Source organism: Eptesicus fuscus, chromosome 3 (genome assembly GCF_027574615.1).
Source record: "Eptesicus fuscus isolate TK198812 chromosome 3, DD_ASM_mEF_20220401, whole genome shotgun sequence".
NCBI classification, from domain to species: domain Eukaryota; kingdom Metazoa; phylum Chordata; class Mammalia; order Chiroptera; family Vespertilionidae; genus Eptesicus; species Eptesicus fuscus.
This window is the reverse complement of record NC_072475.1, coordinates 72,920-92,767: the sequence shown is the minus strand read 5'-3', so window position 1 is coordinate 92,767 and position 19,848 is coordinate 72,920. Positions and strand designations below refer to the sequence as shown.

Here is a 19,848-nt window from a genome sequence, read left to right as displayed (position 1 = left end):
ATGGGGCCTGCGTTGCCGTGACTGTTAAACTTCCTGAGCCTGTGTCTCGGCGCCCACTGCGGGGGGAAGGGCCTGGCAGGACTTGGTAGCCTTGTTCTTCCATTCGCTGAGGGGCCTGAGGCATTTCAGCTTTGCGAAGGGTATGATTTTTTCCATCTATAAAACAGAAGGTTGAAATAGATGTTTAAATACTAAGTGATAACTTCTAGAGTCCATATTTTTATAGCCAGTAACATTTTTTAAATACATACTTTAAAAGTTTACATATTTAAAAACACTTTACATGTAATATATATATTTACATCTTTATGAATATGAAATATATCATGTACAATACGTATATTTTCATGTATAAGTGATATATATTTTATGTCTTTCATTTTCTATAATTGCCATTATGTGAAATTCGGAGTTCAAGGTGAATCTATAAAAGGAGATTTTTAAGTGGTTTTTGGGAAATAGAGAAAGGTTTTTCTGAAATGTTTGAAGTGTAAGCATGCTGACAGTCGTTGAGGGTACGTTGTGCAGAAAGTGGGGTGTCTCTGCCTCCCAGGTCCCCGCCGGCAGCACTGATGTCCCTTCTCCACACGCAAGAGGACCTGCTGGAGAGCATCCTTGGCGGTGTTCCTGTGGGGCAGATCGTGGTGATCCGGCCGCTGAGCGAGGACTTCTGCTCGGTGCTGGGATACCTGCTTACCTGGAAGCTGATTCTCACCTTCTTCAAAGCCTCTTCCTCTCAGGTCAGCACCCCTGGGGCAGCTCGGACAAGTCTGTCCTCAGCCAATCCGCCTATTTAAAACCAGCATTCAGAGGAAGGCGTGTGCACACGACCCATGTTACCCCAGCCGTTCTCTCTAAGTGGGAAATGTCCCAGAGCAGTAATTTTACCGCAGCCTCATGTCCACTTGGAAAATGTCCTCCAGTTTATTATTTTTAACATCTTTGAGGCAGGCACCGACGTGGAGAATCACTGCGGACTGAGTCAGTCTGGTGGAGGATAGCTTCCCGAGCACGGCCTCCTGGAAGGCGGGGCTGCCTCTTCAGAGAGAGCGTGTGGGCCCTCCTTGCCGATGCGCATTTCAGAACGCTCCTGTTATGGGTCTGCTGTTGGCACGACCCACCTCTTGGTGCCGTAGGTCACGAGTTGCATCTTTGCCTTTGTATCTCGGGAATCAGGTTACAGGGCATCATCGACCTCGGTGTCAGAATCACTTGGTTTCTCTTCAGGCCTCCCTCCCCGTGGCCTGAGCCTCCCCGTGTCCTGAGCTTCCTGTGGCCTGAGCCTCCCGTGGCTCGAGCCTCCGCGTGGCCTGAGCCTTCCTGTGGCCTGAGCCTCCCCGTGGCCTGAGCCTCCCGTGGCTCGAGCCTCCGCGTGGCTCGAGCCTCCCTGTGGCCTGAGCCTTCCCGTGGCCTGAGCCTCCCCGTGTCCTGAGCTTCCTGTGGCCTGAGCCTCCCGTGGCCTGAGCCTCCCGTGGCTCGAGCCTCCGCGTGGCCTGAGCCTCCCTGTGGCCTGAGCCTCCCTGTGGCCTGAGCCTTCCCGTGGCCTGAGCCTCCCTGTGGCCTGAGCCTCCCTGTGGCCTGAGCCTTCCCGTGGCCTGAGCCTTCCTGTGGCCTGAGCCTTCCCGTGGCCTGAGCCTCCCGTGGCCTGAGCCTTCCCGTGGCCTGAGCCTTCCCGTGGCCTGAGCCTTCCCGTGGCCTGAGCTAGTGTTATTTGCTGGTGACACACCTCAAGAGCTCATTGTTGGGCTTTTACATTTGTTTCTTAAAATGTTGCTCATCTCAAAAATGGCCCTAAATTGAGGTCTTTATGTGTAGGAATTTTGGTCTTGTCATCATATATTCAGAAGTTTGGAAAATGGCCATGCACCACCTTTTTCATTAAACCAGAGTGTGGGAGGGCACAGAGACCTTCCCAGCAGCTTTGCTAAGCCTGGGACTGAACTGAGCTGTGGGCAGATAAACCACTGTAACCCACCAAATAACACAACTAGGTGAATCCTACAACAGAATTTAAAACCCACAAAAACCTTAATCAGCCCTAAGTCTGGGTTATTTTTACCTTCTCATAAAACTAGTCAATCAGATTGAACTGTAACCAAAGCCATGTGAGTGTGTGTGTGTGTGTGTGTGTGTATGTGTATGTGTGTGTGAGATTGTGTGAGTGAGATTGTGTGTGTGTGTGTGTGTGTGTGTGTATGTGTGTGTGAGATTGTGTGAGTGAGATTGTGTGTGTGTGTGTATGTGTGTGTGAGATTGTGTGAGTGAGATTGTGTGTGTGTGTGTGTGTGTGTGTGTGTGAGATTGTGTGAGTGTGTGTGTGTGTGTGTGTGTGTGTGTGTGTGTAATTGTGTGTGTGCGGCTGGGAAAAAAACCCCTCACTCATTTGTCATCAGTTCCCATTTCCTCTCAAACCCTTCAGCCCCAGGCAACCACTCACCTGTGTTCCGTGTCTGGATTTGCCGATTGTGGACATTTTACATACAGGGTATCCCAAAGGCTGTGTTACACACTCAACAGCTGGTAGCTCCATTGATGATCTTCCTTTTCAGATCTAACCCGTAGAAATAACAGTTACTCTCAGTGTGTGTACATTGGGGGGGCGGGCAGTTACTCTCAGTGTGTGTACATTGGGGGGCAGTTACTCTCAGTGTGTACATTGGGGGGCAGTTACTCTCAGTGTGTGTACATTGGGGGGCAGTTACTCTCAGTGTGTGTACATTGGGGGGCAGTTACTCTCAGTGTGTGTACATAGCGGGGGCGGGCAGTTACTCTCAGTGTGTGTACATTGGGGGGACAGTTACTCTCAGTGTGTGTACATTGGGGGGCAGTTACTCTCAGTGTGTGTACATTGGGGGGACAGTTACTCTCAGTGTGTGTACATTGGGGGGCAGTTACTCTCAGTGTGTGTACATTGGGGGACAGTTACTCTCAGTGTGTGTACATTGGGGGGCAGTTACTCTCAGTGTGTGTACATTGGGGGGGCAGTTACTCTCAGTGTGTACATTGGGGGACAGTTACTCTCAGTGTGTGTACATTGCGGGGGCGGGCAGTTACTCTCAGTGTGTGTACATTGGGGGGACAGTTACTCTCTGTGTGTACATTGGGGGACAGTTACTCTCTGTGTGTACATTGGGGGACAGTTACTCTCAGTGTGTGTACATTGGGGGGACAGTTACTCTCAGTGTGTGTACATTGGGGGGACAGTTACTCTCTGTGTGTGTACATTGGGGGGCAGTTACTCTCTGTGTGTACATTGGCGGGCAGTTACTCTCAGTGTGTGTACATTGGGGGGCAGTTACTCTCAGTGTGTGTACATTGGGGGGCAGTTACTCTCAGTGTGTGTACATTGGGGGGCAGTTACTCTCAGTGTGTGTACATTGGGGACAGTTACTCTCAGTGTGTGTACATTGGGGGGACAGTTACTCTCAGTGTGTGTACATTGGGGGGCAGTTACTCTCAGTGTGTGTACATTGGGGGGCAGTTACTCTCAGTGTGTGTACATTGGGGGGCAGTTACTCTCAGTGTGTGTACATTGGGGGACAGTTACTCTCTGTGTGTACATTGGGGGACAGTTACTCTCAGTGTGTGTACATTGGGGGGCAGTTACTCTCAGTGTGTGTACATTGGGGGGCAGTTACTCTCAGTGTGTGTACATTGCGGGGGCAGTTACTCTCAGTGTGTGTACATTGGGGGGCAGTTACTCTCAGTGTGTGTACATTGGGGGGACAGTTACTCTCTGTGTGTACATTGGGGGGCAGTTACTCTCTGTACATTGGGGGGCAGTTACTCTCAGTGTGTGTACATTGGGGGGCAGTTACTCTCAGTGTGTGTACATTGGGGGGCAGTTACTCTCAGTGTGTGTACATTGGGGGGGCAGTTACTCTCAGTGTGTGTACATTGGGGGGCAGTTACTCTCAGTGTGTGTACATTGGGGGGCAGTTACTCTCAGTGTGTGTACATTGGGGGCAGTTACTCTCAGTGTGTGTACATTGGAGGGACAGTTACTCTCAGTGTGTGTACATTGGGGGACAGTTACTCTCAGTGTGTGTACATTGGGGGGCAGTTACTCTCAGTGTGTGTACATTGGGGGGGCAGTTACTCTCAGTGTGTACATTGGGGGACAGTTACTCTCAGTGTGTGTACATTGCGGGGGCGGGCAGTTACTCTCAGTGTGTGTACATTGGGGGGACAGTTACTCTCTGTGTGTACATTGGGGGACAGTTACTCTCTGTGTGTACATTGGGGGACAGTTACTCTCAGTGTGTGTACATTGGGGGACAGTTACTCTCAGTGTGTGTACATTGGGGGGCAGTTACTCTCAGTGTGTGTACATTGGGGGGCAGTTACTCTCAGTGTGTGTACATTGGGGGACAGTTACTCTCAGTGTGTGTACATTGGAGGGACAGTTACTCTCAGTGTGTGTACATTGGGGGGCAGTTACTCTCAGTGTGTGTACATTGGGGGGCAGTTACTCTCAGTGTGTGTACATTGGGGGCAGTTACTCTCAGTGTGTGTACATTGGGGGGCAGTTACTCTCAGTGTGTGTACATTGGGGGGCAGTTACTCTCAGTGTGTGTACATTGGGGGGCAGTTACTCTCAGTGTGTGTACATTGGGGGGCAGTTACTCTCAGTGTGTGTACATTGGGGGACAGTTACTCTCTGTGTGTACATTGGGGGACAGTTACTCTCTGTGTGTGTACATTGGGGGGCAGTTACTCTCAGTGTGTGTACATTGGGGGGCAGTTACTCTCAGTGTGTGTACATTGCGGGGGCAGTTACTCTCAGTGTGTGTACATTGGGGGGCAGTTACTCTCAGTGTGTGTACATTGGGGGGACAGTTACTCTCTGTGTGTACATTGGGGGGCAGTTACTCTCTGTGTGTACATTGGGGGGCAGTTACTCTCAGTGTGTGTACATTGGAGGGGCAGTTACTCTCAGTGTGTGTACATTGGGGGGGCAGTTACTCTCAGTGTGTGTACATTGGGGGGACAGTTACTCTCTGTGTGTACATTGGGGGGCAGTTACTCTCAGTGTGTGTACATTGGGGGGCAGTTACTCTCAGTGTGTGTACATCGGGGGGGCAGTTACTCTCAGTGTGTGTACATTGGGGGGCAGCCTCTGTGTGGCCTCTTGCGTCTGCTTCCCCTGGGCTCGAGTCTCAGGAGCCATCGTAGCAGCAGGTGTCAGGCTGGAGGCCTTTCTGTGGCTGAGTCTCTTGTGCTGAGGAGCCCACCACATCATGTTTACACACCACACGCGAGCGTAGCACACTCACCTGCTGGTGAACTCAGGTGGTCCCACCTTGTGGCTGTTGTGGCTGGTGCGCTGTGAGCGTCCATGTGGACATGTTCTTATTTCCGATGTTGTTTACCTAGGAGTGGGCTTGTTAGGTAAGGTGTGTGTGGTTTTGAAAGTCTATTGATATGTATGATTAATTTTTTAAAAATTTCCTTTCTGCCCTGGCCAGTTTGGCTCAGTGGATAGAGCATCGGCCTGCGAACTGAAAGGTCCCAGGTTCGATTCCGGTCAAGGGCACATGCCAGGTTGTGAGCTCGATCCCCAGTGAGGGACTTGCAAGAGGCAGCCGATCCACCATGATTCTCTCTCATCATGGATGTTTCTATCTCTCTCTCCCTTCCTCTCTGATATCAATAAAAATATATTTAAAAAAAACAATACAAATGTATTACACCTCCATGTAGTAAAAAGTATATTTGTACAATGTTTTAAAAAAATTCCTTTCTACTTTATATTTTGAAACATTTTAAAGTTAGAAGCAGAAAGAATAACTCATGAAGTCATGTGCCCTTTCCGACACGTGTTGCCATACTTGGACACTTGCTCTGTATTCACTTTCTTCCTGATGATCTACTTGAAAGAAAGTTGTAGACATCATGATGCTTTACCAGAAGTATTTCAACATGGATCTCCTGCCTGGCTCGTTTGACTCAGTGGATAGAGCATCGCCTGTGGACTGGAGGGTCCCAGGTTCGATTCCCAGTCAAGGGCACGTGCCCAGGTTGTGGGCTTGATCCCAGAAGGGGGTGTGCAGGAGGCAGCCGCTCCATGATTCTCTGTTATCATTGATGTTTCCCTTCCTCTTCCTTCCTCTCTGAAATCAATAAAAATATATTTTAAAATAAGTAAATAAACATGTATCTCCTCAGAACAAGGACATGTTCATACCTAAGTGCAATGTAGCTATTATACTCAAATGAATTTCATGCAGTGATGCTAATTTGTATTCACATTTCTCAGTAAATGTCCCTTATAGACACGTGAGTCTCCTTCTCTGTTGGGATTTAATCAAGGATCTTGTTTGTGTTGGTTTGTCATGTTTCTTTACCCAGTAATTCCCCACCTTTCTTCTCTCACTGGGAGCTCACCAGGTCAGTTACTTTGTAGACCGTTCGGCTCTGACTTTCCTGGTGGTTAGGTGCTGGTTGGTTTTCAGCAGGAGGGCTTCTGCCCAGGGTGATGTGTCTCACCGTGTCCCCGAGAGGCTCAGCATGGCCGGGCCTCCTGTTGGTGACATTGAGTGTGGTACTTGGTCAAGGTAGTGCCCCCCAGAATGCTTCATGGTAAAGGTACTTGGATCAATGTATTTTAAGAATCAGTTTGAAACCCTTTGGCTTGATCCCCGCATTGGAGCCCTCGGCACCTGTCCTGGGAGGAGCTGTGCGGGTGCGTGGAGGGAATCACGTTAAAGCTGTGTGAGCCCGTGACAAGTGCTGGACCTTGAGGGACAAGGAGTTCTCCAGATGGGCTCACAGGTGCCCGCAGTGCCCCGGGGGGCCCGGCTCTCCTGTGTCACAGAAGATCCCAGCAGCCCCTGGTTTTACCAGAAGCTCCCGATCCTAAAGCGACAGGCGGACTGCTGGCGGTGCTGTCCTGCAGGGACGCTGCAGGGTCTTGGTGGGGCGGGTCCGCCAGGAATGGAATTGGTTCTAAGCAAGGTTTCCAGAGACGAGGGCTTGTGGGGTGGAAGGAATGTGTGGAAGGCGTGGGAGGACGAGTGAGTCATCTGGGGAGTGGCGAGTGGATTTCCACGAGCAGGGACTCCAAGTGCAGGTGAGCCTCCCGGAGACTGTTGGGGGAAGACCTTAGAGCACGTGTCGCGTGATGAGGGAGCGACAGCGTCTGCGGGTCGATGAGGAAAGGAGGCAGGGCCATCACATGGCCCGTCGGGGAAGGAAGGATGTGGCATCTGTTCCGTGGGACTCCTCTGTGTAATTCTGAGTCCTCAGGTTAATGGTTTCTAAAAATCGTATTGTTGAAAGTATTGCATATGTCCCCTAATGATTTTCTTACTGTTCTTGTACAATCTGTTTTACTTCGATTTGTTCTTACTGACTGATCTTGGCTAAACTGGGTTTACTAACACATTTTTGCTTTCCACCAGCTTCGGGCTCTGTATTCAATGTACCTCCGGAAAACAAAGAGTTTAAATAAACTGCTCTATCACCTGTTCAGGCTTATGCCCGAAAACCCGACCTGCCCTGAGGCAGCCCCTGAGCTCTCGAGCAAGGAGCCCAAGACCTTCTTCACGGAGGAGGTCCAGCTGAGTATCAGAGGTCAGTGATGGTGTGTGTGTGCCTATGCATGTGTGTGTGTTATGCGTGTGTGCGTGCTTGTGTATGTGGTATGTGCATGTATGTGTGGGGATGGGTGGGGGGGGTATATGTGTGGTGGGTGGGGGTGCATGTGTGTGCATGTGCATGTGGTGTGTGCACATGGTGTATTGCATGTGTGTGTGTGGTGTGCGTGACGTGTATGTGTGTGGTGTGTGTGCGCGTGTGGAGTGTGCACATGTGCATGTGGTATGTGTGCATGTGCGTGTGTGCGCACACGTGAGCTCTCCTGGAGACAGGTTCAGACCTGAGGGTGCAGCTCACGGGGCCTGAGTACAAGGCCTTCCATGTTTCTCTAAGTAGGACATTCAGTGTGACCTTGTAGATAACGCTGTTAAGAATTTAACACATTTTTGAAGCCTAGATTGTTGAGACTTACATTTTTCTTCATAAACAAGTGCGTGTCCTGTGATGATGGTTTGTAGCCTGTAATCAGGCGTCTGCCGTTGGGGAAACAAAGACGAGAACAAGTTATTTCCTTCACTGTGAGCTCAGATTTTAGCCAGGGGCTCAGGCTGTTCTACGTTGTAATGGATTCCTCGGAATAATGTGTTTAAATGCCTTAGACTCGGGAGACCTCCGTGGACCACTGGTGTCCGTGAGGTCAGAGAGGTTGGCGGCCGCTGCCTTAGCGCACGGGCGGGACTGTGAGGTTGAGGTGGGTGTTCCGGGACTCGGCGTGAATGCGTCAGTGACGCTGGGAGTACAGGGACTCCTTCCGTCGTTTATTCCCCCTTTAAAGTAGTGCTTCCTGTTATTGTGACTTCGTGTGAAATACAGAACGCTGTTTCTAGGCAGATTTTCCAGGGTCAGTTGGAATCTTCTTTTCTTTTTGCCGTGGTAATGGGTCATTTTAAATATGTAGAAAAAGCTAATATGGTACAGTCCCAGCTTCTTTGATATGTTTGTTTTAGGAGCGCTAGTCCTCATGTGAGGAATTGGGATTTTTCTTAGGAAAGTACTCGAATTAGCCTGTTATTCTGTGTATGAGATCCATGTTGCTAACTAAGACTTTGCTTTTCCCTCAGAAATGACCACCCTGCCGTACCACATCCCGCACTTGGCTTGTTCCGTCTACCACATGACGCTGAAGGACCTGCCCGCCATGGTCCGGCTGTGGTGGAACAGCAGCGAGAAGCGCGTCTTCAACATTGTCGATAGGTTCACCAGCAAGTACGTCAGCAGTGTGCTTTCTTTACAGGAAATCACTGCTGTGCAGACAAGCACACAGCTGTTTAATGGCATGATGGTTAGTATAATCTTGCATTTTTTTCTAGGAAGGTGATTTAAATATTGATTGTGCCTGACATGTGTAGTGAGTTAAGTATCACAGTTGTGACTGTTGGTTTAGAATTTACAGAAATTGCCTACTGTATTTTCTGACTCTTGTGCGTCAGATCTCACATTAAAGCATAGATTGAAACGGGTGTAATCTCATTAGCCCCACCAAGGAGTTTCTGAACATTCATCCGTTCTGGTAAAATATATATTGGACGCCTCCAGGTCCAGGCTTGGGTGCGAGCAGGGTGGTCAATAGCTAGGGCCTGGCCTGTGGGACGTGCCATCTGGTCGGGAGTGAGACACCGACCACGGTTTGTGGTGTTCGAGACTAGAAAGTGGCACCTGGAGGGGAAGAGTGTGGGCACGGGAGGACCATTGGCTGTGGAGGAAGGTGCTGTAGGGGCAGGAGTTTGGGGAGACGTGTGGAAAGGCATCGCTGCAGGAAAACAGTGGCAGAAGCAAAAGGCTGGGAGTGAGGATTTCTGTAGTTGCCGAGGAAGGACGAGGAACCGTGTTCATGGAGAGGAGGCTCCTGCAGGCGGCTGTCAGAGCAGGCAGCTCTGCGATGGGTCAGGTCACGCTGGGAAAGGCCTCCCAGAGCAGTCTGCAGTGTTTGGTCCTGTGCAGCCGCTGACACATTTCTGTGGAGGCGGTGGTGGGTGGGTGGACTTACCTCTGTGCCAGCTGCTCTGCACCCTGGGCTGTTGGATAGCGCGGGGTCGAGGCATGTGGGGGAGTGCTGGCGTCAGTGCTGTGAGCAGGAGCAGGCCTGGTTGGGCAGTGCTGATGGGAATGTAACGGGGGGTGGGGAATTTTGTGGAAATTTATCCAAGCTTGAAGAGCTGGGAGGAGCAGGAGGAGACATTCAAGGTGATGCAAGGTGTTAGCCCGGAAATTAGGACGTCAGAAGAGTGGTTGTGAAAGGCGGTCATTGGTGTCTCATGCTGTGCTTGCAGTGCTGAACGAAAACCAGAACCAGGGTGCGTGTTGTGCTGTGAAACTCAGAATCTGCCGCAGAGGGAGGCTTGGCAGACGCATGGCATCTGATGCCCTGGAAGGCAAGCGGTGATGATTAACCTGTTCCATCGTTTGTCTAGTCAGACACTAGTGTTACATGGTAAAGCTAATATAACAAAATAAAACAGTTTTATGAGAGTGGATTCCCAGTAAAATACACTTGGAATGTCCTAAACCACCATAAAATACCCTCAGCTCTCCTCACCAGTGGGTTCTCCGTCCACGGCTCAGCAGCCTCGGGTCCAAAGTCAGAGTTGGTTCCCAGGGATGTGGACCCACGGACGGAAGGACTCACTCGTAGGGGCAGGGGAGTCCTGCTACGTCCCCCTGTGGGTACCGAAGGACGACTGTGTCAGGTACTTACGAAATACAGACTTCCACTAAGTGAAAGTGCTTACCTGCGTCTTGTTTGAATGAAAACTGGCTGCTAATAGTCAACCTATTGAAATGCTTTTTGAGTGGAAAAAAGGCAAGAAATTTGACAAAACAAATATTACTGTTCATGTGTTGCAGGTTAAGGCTCGCGCTACTACTCGCGAAGTGATGGCTACTTACAGCATCGAGGACATCGTCATTGAGCTGATAATACAGCTGCCTTCCAACTACCCGTTGGGCTCCATCACCGTGGAGAGCGGGCGGCGCGTGGGGGTGGCCGTGCAGCAGTGGCGGAACTGGATGCTGCAGCTGAGCACCTACCTCACTCATCAGGTCGGTTCCTGCACACACTTGGCCTCCACGCTGAGGGCCCTCGTTGGTTCCTGCCCATGGCGGTGAGACTGACACACATCCCCTGCTTGAGGTGGAAATGGGTCGCCTGGCTCCTTGGGTGGCACAGATTTGTGCCTGAGTGACTTGCACGGGCCAAGGTTTCCTGTTAATCTCTGGTCTTCGAGAGGAATTGATTTGACTTTATTGATGTTATAAATGACACAGAACAGTACGTTGTGATTAAGGAAATGGCTAGAGTGGAATTGTTTTGTAATATGCCAGACAGATGACTGTCTTCCAGGCTACTCTTAGTCTAACATGTCAACTCTCCTTCTGTGGTTATAGAAATCCCAGTACTTCAAAGACCTTTGACTTTTAAACACCTGTAAGTCTTTCTAGCTTTGTTTACACATTGTGAACATTGCACAGTAAAGAAAACTTTTTAAAAAAAAAATAAATTCACCAATTTTTAGAGCTGGAACAAATCAGCAGTGGGAAGATAAAATGATTAATTGTTTTAGTTTAAAATTTGGAAAAAATCTAAATGATTGACTTATCAAGAGTTTCATAAAGCAACAAGCTGAGACTGAACCTTGAAGTATTGGTGCAAAACCCTTTTTTAAATCTTGTCTTTACTGGAGAAAGATTTATCTCTTCCAAAATTTCGGTGGTCATTTTGAAAACCAATATTCATAAAACTTAAAAGAAGTGAATATAGCAGAACAGATTTTCTTCTCTCCAAGTTAAAACTCAACTTTAACTGATTGGTTGTCTTCATTGTATATTCCTGTTTTTTTTCTTCTTGTTAACAGAATGGAAGTATTATGGAAGGCTTAGCGTTATGGAAAAATAATGTAGACAAACGCTTTGAGGGTGTTGAAGATTGCATGATCTGCTTTTCAGTCATCCATGGGTTCAACTATTCTCTTCCCAAAAAAGCCTGTAGAACATGCAAGAAGAAGTTCCACTCAGCCTGTTTGGTGAGTCTAAAAAGAAATTAACTTATTTATTACTTTATGTATAATATATGTGATATCTAACTTTGGAAAAGAAAACAATGAAAAATAAACTCTTAATTGTAGTTAATGGGAGACATACTAAGATGGTTTTTCAAAATCTGTACAAAGTAAATAGTAAATTAGTGAGAACGGTAGCATGAAAGCATTTGAATCACTGGGTGTTTCTAATACAGATCTCAGTGCTCACAAACACGTGGTCTTATACGATCTAGATCATAAAGTAGACTGAGAAATGCGGAACTGAGGGCCGTCTGGCATCAGAGCACTTGGCTCTTTTTATTTTTTAAAAAATATATTTTCAAAAACCAAGATGGTGGCATAAGTTAAACACCTAACCTACAGCCTGGCACAACAATTTCAAAAATACAACTAAAAGTCAAAACGGACATCATCCAGAACCACAGGAAAGCTGGCGGACTGAAATGCCCACAACTAGAAGGAAAGAGAAAACCACAAGGAAAATCAGAGGAGCCGTAAAAGCCTGAGGTATGGAGACAAGTGCGGAGACACGAGCACGCGCGCGTGCGGGGAGGACGGAGCCGGAGAGGAAGGGGTGGCTGACGGCCTGGCCGGCATTCTCTAGCAGGAAGGAGATAAAAGCTCCAGATTGCGCTGAACCCCAGCTCCGACTGCACTGAACCCCAGTTCCGGGCGAAACCGGAATCTGGGCTGTGGGGCGGAGGCACAGAGGAGCGGCGAAAGGCAGAGCTCCAGAGGCGCGCACGGGAAGGTGCGCAGAGGAGGGACTGTTGCCTGTGCCGCTGAATTGCCCTAGCGGGAAGGAGACAAAAGCTCCGGACAGTGCTGAACCCCAGTTCCAACTGCACTGAACCCCAGTTCTGGGCGAAACCCTGGGAAGCCAGGCTTATACTGGGGGAATCTGGGCTGTAAGGCGGAAATGCAGAGAAGCAGCGAAAGGCAGAGCACCGGAGGCACGCACGGGAATGCACGCAGAGGAGGGACTGTTGCCTGTGCCGCTGAATTGCTCTGGTGGGAAGGAGACAAAAGCGCCAGACTGCGCTGAGACCCAGTTCCGACTACACTGAAACCCAGTTCCGAGCGAGAATCTGGGAATCCAGATTCATTAGGGGAGAGACTAGACTGTTTGGCAGCGGGCGAAACTCCAGGGCGCTTTTCTCTCAGAGGTGTTTGCAGGGAGTACAGAGGGACACTGAGACACAGGAACCTCATGGGGCGGGGCTGACAGGAAGCCAAGGCTGTAGGCTCCACCCTGAAACTCCGCCCCATCCAAGCTGACCACAGAGGCTTTTACAATTTTACAAGTCTGGTTGAATGGGGCTGTCTCCCAGCATAGACACACCTGATCCTCACAGCCAATTGGACTGGAGGTCAAATCCTCCCAGTGTACCAACAGCAATCAAGGCTTAACAACACCAAGACTTTGCACTCAGCCCACAAAGGGGGGTATCAAGAGCGACCACCTAGGGAGATTGGGGCAGCTGAGCGATAGGGAGGCAGCCAAAAGGTGAAGACACCGAAGCAGGTCACGAATAGAAGGGATGAAGGAAAGTAAACTAATGGACGACACAGTGTTCAGAACCACATTTATAAGGTTACTTGAGAATCTACTGGAGGACCAGGATGGCGGCATAGGGCAGACGCCTGATTGTTGCCTACCACAACAATTTTGAGGCTACAGCTGGAAAACAGAGCAGACACCATCCAGAACAATGGCCAGAGGAATTGCTAGGAAGGAGCTGGCCGATGGGGGTTGGGATCGGGAAGACGAGACCCCACTGGGTCCTGGATCCAGGTGCACTTGCCCGGCGACTAGTCACCGCTGCAGACCCGAGTGCCGCCGCAGTGACCTCAGCCCAGCCTGCCGCCGCGCACCGGGCACACTGGAGCTTCGCCGAGCCCGCCGCCCAGCGAGTTCCGAGGCAGCCGCCCCGGAGCTTTGAGAAAATGGCCGAGGGAATTGCTGAGAGGGAATTGACCGACAGGAATTGGGATCAAGAAGACGAGGCCCCGCTGGGTCCCGGGTCTGGGTGAGGCCATGCTCCCCTGGATCCGGGTGAGTCTGGGTCCCGGGTTCGGGTGAGACCGTGCCCCTGGGTCCGGGTGAGGCCACGCGCCCCTGGGTCCAGGTAAGGCCACGTGCCCCTGGGTCCAGGTGTAGCTGGATCCTGGGTCCGGGTGAGGCTGGGTCCCGGGTCCGGGTGAGGCCGCACCCCTGGGTCCGGGAGAGGCCACGCGCCCCTGGGTCCGAGTGAGGCTGGATCCCGGGACCAGGGGAGGCCGCACACACCAGGGTCCGGGTGAGACCAAGTGCCCCTGGGTTCGGGTGAAGCTGGATCCCGGGTCCGGGCGAGGTCGCCAGCCCCTGGGTTCAGGTGAAGCTGGGTCCCGGGTCCAGGTGGGGCCACACACCCCTGGGTCCGGGTGAAGCTGGATCCCGGGTCCGGGTGAGGCCATGCTCCCCTGGATCCGGGTGAGGCTGGGTCCCGGATCCGGGCGAGGCTGTGCGCCCCTGGGTCCGGGTGAGGCCACGTGCCCCTGGGTCCGGGTGTAGCTGGATCCCGGGTCCGGGTGAGGCCGTGAGCACCTGGATCCGGGTGAGGCTGGGTCCCGGGTCCGGGTGAGGCCGTGCACCCCTGGATCCGGGTGAGGCTGGTCCCGAGTCCGGGTGAAGCTGGATCCCGGGTCCAGGTGAGGCTGTGCGCCCCTGGATCCAGGTGAGGCTGGGTCCCGGGTCCAGGAGAGGCCACGCGCCCCTGGGTCCGGGTGAGGCTGGATCCCGGGACCGGGTGAGGCCGCACACACCTGGATTCGGGTGAGGCCACGCGCACCTGGGTCCGGGTGAAGCTGGATCCTGGTTCCGGGTGAGGCCATGCGCCCTGGATCCGGATGAGGCTGGGTCCCGGGTCCGGGTGAGGCCGTGCGCCCCTGGGTCCGGGTGAGGCTGGATCCTGGTTCCGGGTGAGGCCATGCGCCCTGGATCCGGATGAGGCTGGGTCCCGGGTCCGGGTGAGGCCGTGCGCCTCTGGATCCGGGTGAGGCTGGGTCCCGGGTCCGGGTGAAGCTCAATTCCGGGTCTGGGTGAGGTCGTGCGCCCCTGGATCCGGGTGAGGCTGGGTCCCGGGACCGGGTGAGGCCACACACACCTGGGTCCAGGTGAGGCCACGCGCCCCGGGGCCTGGGTGATGCTGGGTCCCAGGTCCGGGTAAAGCTGCGCCCCTGCGTCCGGGCGAGACCAAACCAGAGGGAGTCGGACCTCCATTACCACCATTTGTCCACCATCCAGAGCTGAAAAGTCAGTGCCGACATGTACACATAAGGAACTGGTGGACATTGAAATTGGGTCTCAAAAGAACTGTTGGTCCAGAAAGAAACTTACTACAGACTGATTCATTTGCCTGTCAGCATAACTATTATTGCTCGTCTCACATTCGGTTCTTATAAGTGTATTTCTAGTGACACATGATCTCGCTCATGTCGGGCCTCAGAGGGAGGGTAGGAGAGGGTGGGGGTCGGGGGGAGAGATCAACCAAGGGACTTGTGTGCATGCATACGAGCCTAACCAATGGTTAAGGACAACAGGGGTGTGGGGGCATCCGTGGGGAGGGGTGGGGGATGGGAATGGGGGGATGAGGACAAATATGTGACACCTTAATCAATAAAGAAATTAAAAAACAATAAAATAAAATAAAAATAAAATAATTAAATTGATGTATTATAAAAATATATATATATATATATATATATTTTTTCATTGATTTCAGAGAGGAAGGGAGAAGGAGAGAGAAACAGGACATCAATGATGAGAGATAATCATTGGCTGCCTCCTGCACACCCCACACTGGGGATCGAGCCCAGAACTGGGGTATGTGCAGGGCCAGGACCAGGAATTGAACCGTGACCTCCTGGTTCATAGGTTGACGCTCAGCCACTGAGCCACGCCGGCCAGGGCACTCTGGCTCTTTCTAAAGGTCACGTGGACATTTAGCTGCGTGGCGGTCTTCCTGGCCGCTCAATGGTGTGTGCGTGAGCCTTGGGGAAGAACCACACTGCAGCCTGTGTAAGTGACACTGAGGGTGTTGGTTTGGAGATGAATGGGGGAGCTGTCAGTGGTCTCCCTTTTCACTGAGTCATTTCAAGGTGACTTTAGCTGTAGGTGTAACATGACAACTCTGAGAAGTTCTTTGAACATTTAAAACCTTTTCTTTTTCAGTACAAATGGTTTACATCGAGCAACAAGTCCACTTGTCCGCTCTGTCGTGAGACCTTCTTCTGAGATTTTCCCCCTGGAAGCGACCCTGAAGGAAAGCAAAGGCCGTGGACTGGACCCGCCCGGAAGCGCTGGTGCGAGGCAGTGAGCGGACTTAGACGGACCTGCTCCGGGCCCCTTGTTAGTGTAATGGCCCTGCAATCGGGTCTACTTGCCTTTACGTTGGTTTGTAACAGTTTCTTTTACATACGAATATTATATACAATATTACATCTTTGAGAGAAAATATTTATAAAATAGTTTAATCTCTTTGTATATTTAAAAGTAAATATGGAAAACCCCTAAATTACAGATTTGGAATTTGTGAAAGCATTGCATTGATCTATGTTCTAGAACAGTCCACTGAGACAAATGAATTGAGAGGGATGATTTATACCTAGCAATATTTTAAGACTTATTTATTAGTTATGACAGCAAACTTAAATAGCATTCTGCTATTTGTAGATTAATGATAAAAATGACTAAGCTATCAATATAGTTTATTTTGAGCTGTTTGAAGCATGCTCTGCAGTCCTCCACCAGCGAGTCAGCGGGCCTTCACGGCCTTCATTGTTAGGGCCTATGAAATCCAGAGGATGAACTCATGACACGGAGCTTTGCTGTGGAAGAGGTTCCGTGTGCCATGACATTTGAACTGTAGACTTGTCCGTTAATTATTACTCCGTTATGTGAGAATTTGAGAGAACAGAAATTAGATTACTTTATTCATGAAGCAGAGTGGCATTTAGCCCTCTGTGAGAGGGAGGAAGGAAATTAATGAGTGGTTCTGAAACTTAAGATTGGTGATGGAGGAAATTTAAAAAAAATTAAATGCTATAGATGGCTTTCAATTTTGTAAGCGAATTTTGCTATTCATACTGCCAAAGTTACATTAAATTAGATTTGAGGAAGCTAAATTTTCCAGTCAAGTTAAGGATTTTAGTACCAAGTACAATGGAATATGACAGGCTGACGTGGAGTAGGTGAAATCTGCCTTTGTCCCAGCAGTATCACCCTAAAAATGGTGCCCGAAACAAAGTGTGAGGTTTGGAACTTGGAATAATTTCATTGCAATCTTTCATCCCTCGGGAATCTTAGCGTATCTAGCAGCCAGGTCACTTGAAAGATCAGCTAATCGTCTCTCGCAAATGTTTAATTGGCAAAAGCAATTCATGTTAATAAAACAACTGCTCACCATCAAATGGGTAAAATGGTTATTGTTGAAATAGTATGGATGTGATCATGTATTGTAGTCGAGAATGACGTATTACATGCGTTTCAGATCTCTGGAGTTGTGTTTGTAGGTGCAGAATTCTACCCAGTTCTGTCTCCTGAATTTCTTCTTCGTATTTATTATCCTACCGCCTCGAGGCTCAGAGAGTTGGTAAGTGAAGTGCAGATAGCAAAACCCTACTACCTCTTCTTCACCCTCCTTCAAACGGCCAAATTCCCAGGTCTCTCTCTGACATAGCATTCCCAAAGGACTGCGTTATTCTCTTTCAAAGGTACACACTTTTTCTTTAAAGATTGTTTTATAATAAGAGTGTGTTTATAACTTTTCCAGTATTGGTACTTCTCGGCCTCCGACCCAAACCCCAGGCAGGAAGTGGAGGGAGGGAGGGAGCAGTGTTTCCAGCGGGACTCGGGCCCTGCTGCTGTGAAGCCCTGTGACCAGTGGGCACCTCCTCACACAGACGCCGCGTGTCTCCGAGAACTGTACACACCTGTGCATAGTGCTTGTTCCTGGTCCCTGCTGAGGAGAGCGCTTTCCAAAGAAGACTGGAATTCAGAGTACCACACTAATAAAGTTTTATTTCTATAGCTTTGGCAACTCTAGAGAACACTCCTTACATTATAGCATAGGGACATTTCAATTTGCATGAGATTCAAAGTCCATTAGCAAAATTAGTAACTTAAAGCCCTAATGTAAATTGCAAATTTTAGGATTTATTTTTAACTCTCTGTAGCACATGCTCTAATGTATGTACATAAGCTTCCATAGCTTAAATAATTAATGTTATTAGTAAATTAGTTTGTGCTGTGAATAATTAATTTATTATTTCATTGTTATGCCATATGTGCCCATTAAAATTCTTTTTAATTACAAAATATGTCAAATATACAGAGTAATAATATAAAGCCCTTGTGCTCTTCACAGACTATTTTGCCACATTTGCTTCTAATTTTTAAAGAAATAAAATGTTACTCTCTTGTACTCCTCTCTGAGGCCTCTCCTCTCTCCTTCCCTGGAGCTAAACTGAAACTGGTGGGACTCCTTCCTATTTGAGAGTTTATACTTTATCACGTGTTTGTTCATAAATAATATACAGTGGTTTTTAAAAAATTCATATTTGTGATATCATTTTGTACATTATCTTTTGTAACTTCCTTTTTAACTCATTATAACTACTTTTTAGGGTCAGATTACATCAGTTCACTCACCAGTTCCCCCACTACTGGCCATTCCGATTGGTATTGGTTGCCATTTTTAACAAAGCTGCCTGTGTGCATTCGTGATGTGTTTTCTCGTGCAAATGTGCTGGGTGTTCTGGATAAAGGCCTGGAAGGGACCGGCAGCTGGGGGCTCCTGCTCTGTGGCTTCCGATGGGCTTCAGCTGCTCTCCCCGGGGGTGTGCACCACGGGGCCTCTGCTTTCCCTCCTCCTCTCCACACTCAGTCTCACAAGACGCTTCCTCTGCTGGGCAGCTGTGAGATAGTAGGTCTTTGTTTTCATTTCTATTTACCTGCCTACCAAGAGTCTTAACTTCATTGCATCTCTTTATTGGTCATTATTTTGTGAGTTTATTATCTTAATTATCATAATGTTTATCTATTACAGGGCTTCTTCAAGTACAAGGCTTGACTTTTAAAAGATATTTATTGATTTTCAGAGAGCGAAGGGAGAGAGAGAGAGAGAGAAACATCGATCGGCTGTCTCCTGCACACCCCCTACCAGGGATTGAGCCCACAACCAAGGCGTGTGTTCTGACTAGGAATTGAACAGGTGACTTGGGGCATGGGACAAGGCTCAACCAACTGAGCCACACTGGCCGGGGCTATAGGGCTTGGCTATAATGTGGTCTTTGGCTGTCTTTAATTGTACAGAATTTCCAGTTAGATTTAGTCAAATTTGTCAATCTTTAAAATTTTGTTCGTTCCTCAGGGCTTAAAAAAAAAACTATGCCTAACTCACCTGGAATTAAATGTGATTGCTGGATCATGGAACTCCTGAGCCATATGGATAGCTAGTTCTCACAGCATCACTTATGAAGCAGTATCTCATCCCCAGGTTCCTGCAACCTTCTCGTGCCGCCAAATCCCTGGGTGTGTTCTGTTCCACTGATCTATTTATCTGTGTTAATTCTACAAGTTTTTTGTTTTGTTTTTTTTTTTTCTTAAAAAAAGTTTGTAATTAATCTTGAAGAGTAGAGTCCTCAAACCTTGTTCTTCTGACTTTCCTTGGATAGGCATCTCCTCCATTGCACTTGAGTGGTCAGTTTATCTACACTAATAAAAGAGTAAGATGCAGCCGAAACCGGTTTGGCCCAGTGGATAGAGCGTCGGCCTGTGGACTCAAGGGTCCCAGGTTCGATTCCGGTCAAGGGCATATACCTTGGTTGCAGGCATATCCCCAGTAGGAGGTGTGCAAGAGGCAGCTGATCGATGTTTCTCTCTCATCAATGTTTCTAGCTCTCTATTCCTCTCTCTTCCTCTCTGTAAAAAATCAATAAAATATATTTTTTAAAAAAGTAAGATGCAAATTAACCATACCTTTGTGACACCCACCAGCCAATCAGGAGTGAGTATGCAAATTAACCCAACAGGGTTAATTAACCCAGCAGGCATTCCGCATCACCCCCAACTGCTCCAGGCCTCTGGGCAGCGTGGGAAGGTGGAAAGCCGGCTCCGGCCGGAGTGAAGGCAGTGCCAGCAGCCAGGGGAAGGGAGGCCCATTCTTGTACG

General features: G+C 49.3%; 1 protein-coding gene across 1 annotated transcript in view; it reads left to right on the top strand.

Moving 5' to 3' along the window:
- The window catches only part of LTN1 (listerin E3 ubiquitin protein ligase 1), a 55,824-nt gene extending 37,591 nt beyond the window's left edge, over positions 1 to 18,233 (top strand). The window contains exons 25-30 of the mRNA XM_008160346.3: positions 554 to 740; positions 7,404 to 7,575; positions 8,661 to 8,881; positions 10,444 to 10,638; positions 11,451 to 11,618; positions 15,850 to 18,233. Of these exons, the coding sequence (XP_008158568.2) occupies positions 554 to 740; positions 7,404 to 7,575; positions 8,661 to 8,881; positions 10,444 to 10,638; positions 11,451 to 11,618; positions 15,850 to 15,912 (1,006 nt within the window). The 3' untranslated portion in view covers positions 15,913 to 18,233. The remainder of the gene's footprint in view (positions 1 to 553; positions 741 to 7,403; positions 7,576 to 8,660; positions 8,882 to 10,443; positions 10,639 to 11,450; positions 11,619 to 15,849) is intronic.
- Positions 18,234 to 19,848: the final 1,615 nt, after the last annotated feature.